The 7,592-nt window shown below is 33.1% G+C and overlaps 1 protein-coding gene across 3 annotated transcripts in view; it reads left to right on the top strand.

Moving 5' to 3' along the window:
* The first annotated feature begins 6,273 nt into the window (after nt 1-6,273).
* Nucleotides 6,274-7,592, top strand: part of LOC109216236 (tobamovirus multiplication protein 3-like) — a 6,925-nt gene continuing 5,606 nt past the window's right edge. For all 3 annotated transcript variants that reach the window (XM_019380373.1, XM_019380375.1, XM_019380374.1), the window contains exon 1: nt 6,274-6,693. In XM_019380373.1, the coding sequence (XP_019235918.1) occupies nt 6,523-6,693 (171 nt within the window). In that variant the 5' untranslated portion in view covers nt 6,274-6,522. The remainder of the gene's footprint in view (nt 6,694-7,592) is intronic.

A 7,592-nucleotide genomic window follows, 5' to 3' on the forward strand; every position in this document is an offset into this window, starting at 1 on the left:
CCATTTTCTCGCGGAGTCCGGGTTTCGATACTTTGGAAAAACTCCTTTCCTTTTGGGAATTGGGTATGGAATTTGAAGAGTCGCCACCTAACGGTTTTAAGGTGCGTTAGGGCACCTAAAGCAAATAACTCATAAACCGGTTTGCATTACCAGAAATTGGGTAAGGGCTCGAAATAACCTTGAGGGGAAGGTGTTAGGCACCCCTCGAGGTCCACAACGGCGGGTCCCGGCCAAACTCAATTTAAGTGAATTAGTCACAAGCAATTTAAACAAATAGAGACTATTTAAACGGGAATAAAGGGGTCCTAGGTTTATTAGCCTATAGGTTCAACTCAATAGCATATTGAATGATAATAGGAATGGAAACATACCAGTTAGGAAATAGCAAGCAGGAAGTTGAAAGTATGCAGAATCCAATAGTCTAGCCTTGGCTTTCAGCCGGCTAGACAATGTAATAAACACAAGTAACAGAAAGGTTTGAATGAGAGCAAGAGTTTGTGTGTGTGTGTGTGTGTGTGTGTGTTTTTCTTTCTGAGTGTGTTCGTCTTTGAAAGAAATCAGAATGGAGTTTATATAGCACTTAACAAGGTAAAACAAATAAGGCAAGAGAATTATAGTTCATAAGTAAGGTAAGCAAATATAATTAATCAGTAAATTGGGGCTAAACCCAAGCTAATTGATACAAACAGAATCCGAAAAAGTCACCTTAAAATAAGGAGAATCAGTTACCAGCACTGATTGGGATTCAAACAAGGTAAATAAATTAATTATTGACCATAAATTAGACTAATTAATCTAAATAAGGCAAGTAGTACAAATTAAAAGTCATAAATAAGGAAAATAGGTAAATTTCACAGGGGAGTACAGATTTTAACAGGAAAATATAATTTGAACCCTAAATAAAATTAGTCAATCTATTGTTATAAACAGAGATAAATAATAACGGGAAAAAAATTGAAGTAATCAGTGCAATAAGTAGAGAAACCTAGGGTTTAAAGCATATACACAAAAGTTAGTCAAACTAGTAAAGATAATCAGATTCAAACACTTAGGAGTTTTAAAACCTTCTTGGAGAGAGCTTAAAACAAAACCCTAGTTCAGAAAACGTTGGAATTGACTAGTAATAAGGAAAAACAGAAGGTTTTTCAAAGAGAAATACCAAATAACACTTAAAAACGTTTCAGATCTTCAAGGATCTGAACAGACCCAAGTAGCATAAGATTAGGGTTTTTAAAAAAATGACAGAGATGAAAGAAAACCTGGATTAAAACCATAGATTCGAGCCATAAACACGAAGATAATAGTACTCACAAACAGAGATGACCATTGGTAGGTTCATAAAAGGGTTTTGAACAAATCTGAGTTGAATCTCTTCGAGATTCCTTCATATAACAACAAAATCGAACAACCAGAAGAGGTAAGAGGCCGGCAGGGGCCTGAAATCACAGAGGAACCCCATGGAACAGGTAGTTTTCTGGTGACAGCGGCTGGGTTAGGGGAGTGTCTGAGAGAGAAGAGAGGAGGAAAGGGAAACTGAGGCGTCGGAATTAGAAAAATGGACAGGGTTTAGGGGTGTTAGGGGGTAATTAAAAATGGTAATTGATCCTGGACCGTTGATCTTTTGAGATCAACGGCCAGGATTTGATCTAGTGATGGGCGGGTTGGATAGAAATTGGGCTTGCGTATTTTAATTGGGCTGGGGTAATATTTTGGGCTAGGTCCGAAATTGTAATAAATTTAAAGAGGCTATTTGATAAATACCCAATTAATTGATAAAATAATTTATAAAATTAGCTAATAAATGATAAAAAATATTTTTGGTGCATAAAAATGATTTTAAATAATTACTTAATATTATAAAATATAAAAAGCTATTTTCTGGTGAAATAAGGTAATTATGCACACATGGGTTATTATTGCAAAGTTATTGCAATTATAACCCTAACATGTACANTTTTTTTTTTTTTTTTTTTTTTTTTCTGTTGATGTTTGATACCAATATTTCCGAATTTGCGCCGCAAGTCACATTGTTCTAAATTTTGTTTATAATTTCGTAGTTGATAATTTAAGCATTTTGTATGTCAATATATATGTAGTAATTCTCTAATAAATTACAATATCCCTCTTAAGACAACTAGAAATGCTCCTGTCAGTATTTTCATCTCATTTTTGTATAGTTCTCCCATATACCGATTCCCCACTTGAATGATACAAAAATCAGAAGTTTTTTGGAAAATGTTATAAATAGAGTTCTATTTATGGTAAATGTCTATATTTAGAGAGATTCTAGGGTTCATTGCTTGGTGGCTAGGTCAACATCTCCCTATAAATAGAGGGTTCTATTCTATTGTAATTCATCCCAAATATTAATAAGAATTCTCTCTCCCCACTTTTCCCTGCAATACTTTTCTTCTTCTTTTATTGTTTCATAACACGTTATCAGCACGAGACTCTAACATTGAGTAGAAGCTTTGGGATTGAGCATAATGATTGTCAATTATTCCATAAACTTCCTTCATGATTAAATTCTGGATTTAAGGTAAGTATTTTACCGTATTTTTTTCTTTTATTCTGTACTTTGATTTTAAATACAAGCAAAGACAACAAAGTTTGATTATAACTCTAATGGAGTTTGTAAGAAATTATAATCACCTGAAGTGGTAAAATTCCTATGCCTCGCCATGATCAAATTCATGTATGATTGTGGGCAAAGAATTGAAAACCCCTCCCATTGAATTTGCTCCATTCTCATTCCCTTAAAAGAATGTGATAGCAATATGTGATAAGTCTGAAAGAAGACAAAATTATTACCATGAAGGTATCAATGGATGTGGACGTGGCAATAGACGAAACTATAATCGTCATCATTGTGATAATGAGAATAATAAGGATTCTCAAAATAATTCTTCACTCTCTGAAAGTAATATTTGTCATCGATTTGACATGAGATTTTATAAATCACATATAGATGATCATGGTCCATTCATGATGTGAATGTGACAACATCTGATTTATGAATACATATTCATTCTTGGAAGAATATGAACGTGCTAGTGGTAGTGAATATACCACACTCACCTCTAGAAGGAGGTTTGAGATGATATAAGAAATCAATGTCATTATTATGGCATGAATGGTCATTGGTCACGTACCTATTGTACGCCAAAATATTTTGGCATTGTGATTGTTAAAAGACAACGGTAATGCAAGAAACAAAACTTGCATATAATTTTGACCATAACCATAATGGTATAACTTTCTCTTTAAAAGAGATATTCACCATATGGGTGTTGATGAATATGTGGTACTACAAAATTAATTGAGAACTCTGCAAGAGCCAATTATACTATTTTGGAGAAACACAATTAATTACCAATAAGGTGTTGTGTTGTAGTAAGTCTCAAAGAAACTTATTCAGTTTCCAAAGTATACGCGAAAACGGTTGATTATATTGAGACTATAAATAAAGGAAAGATTTAATATCTTCTATTACTACAACTTGTAGCGGGGTAATATGTATGTGAAAAGCTACCCGCTTTATTCTCCAATTTGTACTACATAAACAAAAGAATACCACAATGAAGGGATATTTATTGATATAAAAACCCATATCATAATAAATTTGGAGTTTATTCATTGCACACATCATGGTGTAAACCTGAAGTTTATCAATATTGATAATTTATCTAGTTGGCATAATTGGTTTAGCCATGTTAATTCAAGTATGATGTGCAAAAATAAAAGATAATTCACATGGGTAAATATTGAAGAACTAGAAAGTTCTTTATGAATTCTCTTACATTGCTTGTTCTTATTGATTAATAGACAATTAAAATTGGGATTGAATCCCATGAATGCTGGAAATATCAAAGGTGAATATGGGCTCATTCACCTGCCATGTATATCACATAAGATGCATCTATGAGATGGTTACATGTGCAATTATTATTGACCCGCAACCTGGTTTTTGCGAGGTAACTTGCTCAATAATTTAATATAGAGCATAATTTCCAGATTTTTTATTCAAGATAGTTCTTCTTGATAAGTTGGTTTACATCACAGTTGGTTTAGCAAAATGATTTATTGAGTGCCTCCACTTAATAGCTAAACTATTGCTTATGAGAACAAAGTTATCTATATCAGTTTGATATAGGTTATATACGAAAGTATATTAAATTCTCCCCTCACAAGTGGTTCAGGGTCAGGAATCAAATAATTCCATCTTATTATTATTGATGTGCGGTGTATATTTTGATTAACACCATAACGCACAAAGATGGGTTCTCAAAGTTGAGGAAACAAATTAGTTTTTCTAACATGAGGGGGAGACAAGATACAACAGTTGAGAAAAAGTTACATGGAATGAATTATCATTTATACATCTAGATCCCCGAGTAAAATAATATGAACTCGAAGTTCAGAAAAGGATAATTCATGTGCAATTTATTGCAAAGCATGCCAGACGCATTTGCTGACCCAAATAAAGTAACTATACTCTCATTGCAAATGCTCCTATTAAGTCCTAGAAGGACAAAGTCTATGGTACGCTTAAAGCATATAGACAAATCGGTTTCAAATAAAACTTCTTGATAAAGAAGATGAGCAAATGATCAAAATGATCATAATAAAGGAGGGCAAGTGATCTAGAAGATCACATGACATAACACTTCATAAAATCTCATAAAAGATTCAGGTACCTGAATATATGAATGAAGAGATCTCTATGTTATGTCTTTATGAAAAAAATATTGAAACTGATATAAAATGTTTGTCGACGACATCTATGATAGCGCTAAATATATATATAAGGATCTTAAGTCTGAAGAAACAATTCGAATAGAATTGGTTTCATATGAAAGACATGTAGTTTTCAACATGTAGTTCAAACACTTGAAAGTATAAAGTCAATGGTATGTGCAATCAGTTTTCGATATCTTATATGTCTAGCATGACATGAAAACTTGATATGCATCTAAAGTCTATTATATGGCTTATATGACTTAACAATCCTTGAAGGATTTAAATTGCTTAAAGCATATAAAATTCATGGTCATGAAGTACTACATCCTCAGTGCAATTTGTGCACAAATATATCTTGCTATAATTATATGCATGATAATATGATAGCAAGATTTTTCACCTCTATGTGAAGATATTGAACTGACGATTCCAACAAGATCATATGAAGACAATTCATCTCTATCAAGGATGATGATTTCAAGGTGAAACAAATTCGTTGAAGTTAATATGGCTGATATTGTTTATCAAATAACTACCAACGATCTTTTGAAGATGGTGCACAAGATTGAAATGCAAATGCTTAAGGATGTGAATTGATGCTCTAATCAGGGGGAGTTAATACGCGTTGTACTCTTTTTTCCTTACAAGGTTTTGTCCCACTGGGTTTTCCTTGCAAGGTTTTTAACGAGGCAACCAAAAGACGTATTGTTAGATAAGTGTACTCTTTTTCCTTTACTAGAATTTTTTTCCCACTGAGTTTTATTTTAGTTAAGGTTTTAACGAGGCACATTATCTGTCGAATAGACATTCAAGGGGGAGTGTTATAAATAAAGTTCTATTTATGGTGAATGTCTATATTTAGAGAGATTCTAGGGTTCATTGCTTGGTGGCTAAGTCACCCTCTCCCTATAAATAGAGGGTTCTATTCTATTGTAATTCATCCCAAATATTAATAAAAATTCTCTCTCCCCACTTTTCCCTGCAATACTTTTCTTCTTCTTTTATTGTTTTATAACAGAAAAATAATTTTCAGACGAGTTCTTTTCATGGTCGAGGCCTTGTTTTTCCTTTTTTTTGGTCCCTTCTTTTCAATTTAGGAAATGGTTAACCGAATGAAAAAGAAAAAAAAAAAATAACTCAATCAACTCCGATAGTTAATCACAATTAAATGACAAAAGCATATAACCTTTTGTAATTAATTAAACACAAACTTTTTAAGTAGAAGACACATGTCTAATTGATTTTGATACAAACAACAATGATATAGGAATTTAACTTATAGACAAAATCTAAAATTATTTAACCTGTTGTAAAAGATTATTTATTTTAAATTTAAGTTATTAATTTTAATTATTATGAACAATTATCCATAACAATTTTTGCTAGTAATCTTAAAGCACATCCTTTTGAAAAAAAAAAAGAAAAAAAAAACTAAAAGCACATCCTCTCCGTTGTCAACCCACGTGTAATCTGTTGCAAAACAATTGTGCCGATTCATTACTTTAGCTGTCCTAAGTTTTTCACCTGATTTGTACGTTTCGGACAATATTACCCTCATCATTCTCTTTAAATCTCGTAGTACAACATTTCTTAATAATATTCAAAATCCTAAAAAGTACGATCACGGGACGTCGTCGTACACGTCTTTAATACACGCTCTCTTCTCGCCGGCCGTTTTAGACAACAATTTTCTGAAAAAGGAAAGACTTTATTAAAACAAATTCTCAAAGAATTTCCTTTTTTTTTAACTTTACTTTGGTGTCTAATTTCGGATCTCCGGCGATGGGTCGGGTAGAGACGGCGGTGGACCCGTCGACGTCCGCGGCGGCGGTGGCGTACCGCTTGCATGAGGCAATAAATTGGTGGGAGGAGGTGAACGAATCCACGGTTTGGCAAGACCGTACTTTCCATGTCCTCGCGATCTTATACGGCGTCGTTTCAGTCGTTGCTCTTGTAATTATCGCTTTTTATTTATTTATTAGTTTGAAATTTTGGTAGTAATTGTGTATTAATTAGCTTGAAAACTCCTTTAAGAATTTAGATGTCTTATAAAGATTTTCTTACACCATCCTTGTAAAATAACTTGTTATGACAGTTTACTTACCGTGACTTGTAGGTTATCAATCAATGTTATTAACTAGAGTTATCTGCAAGTGCCTTTTAAGTGATTTGGTTGTGTAAATTTATTTATCCTTAGTGCATAGAACTTAAACTCTTTTTTGAGGGTTATGGTAGTTGGTAGAACCTTCCACGCTTTACATGGCAATTGAATCATTAGTCGAGATCATAAAAGAGCAAAGTAGGAACTGGAATTAATATGATGAATGTAAAAGCATTACACCCCGAGATACATCGAAATGTAATAGCCATACTTAGTGGAGTATCAGGTTGGAGAAGGAACTTTTCAACCATTTAATTACACTTATTGGATAGCAACTTGAATCTTTTGTATCCTTTCGAAGATTTGTCATAGTTAAGACTACACTCTACTTGTCAATCTACTGCTATCCTCATCCTTTATTTATTTGTACTTATAACTGGCTATGCTTTGCGAAGCTCACATGGGTGAGGGTAAGACGGGACCTTAATACCTGAAAAAACCTTCCAGAGGGTGAATTGGGTAATTCTTAAATTAATATTAGGCTTCATTGATTTACCATGAGAGCTATCCGCTCTTCCTTGTTTCCTGTAAATTGGCTTTATATATGCTATAAAAAGGGCAACTTCTTATAAGCATACAAACGTCTTCCAGTTTGAAATTGGAAGGTGCTACGAGTTGGTTTTTTCGTTTGTGTGTGTCCTTAGTTGATTTTGAATGATGATTTGAATTTCCATGTATCCCAAATATATAT

This window comes from Nicotiana attenuata, unplaced genomic scaffold (assembly GCF_001879085.1).
Source record: "Nicotiana attenuata strain UT unplaced genomic scaffold, NIATTr2, whole genome shotgun sequence".
NCBI classification, from domain to species: domain Eukaryota; kingdom Viridiplantae; phylum Streptophyta; class Magnoliopsida; order Solanales; family Solanaceae; genus Nicotiana; species Nicotiana attenuata.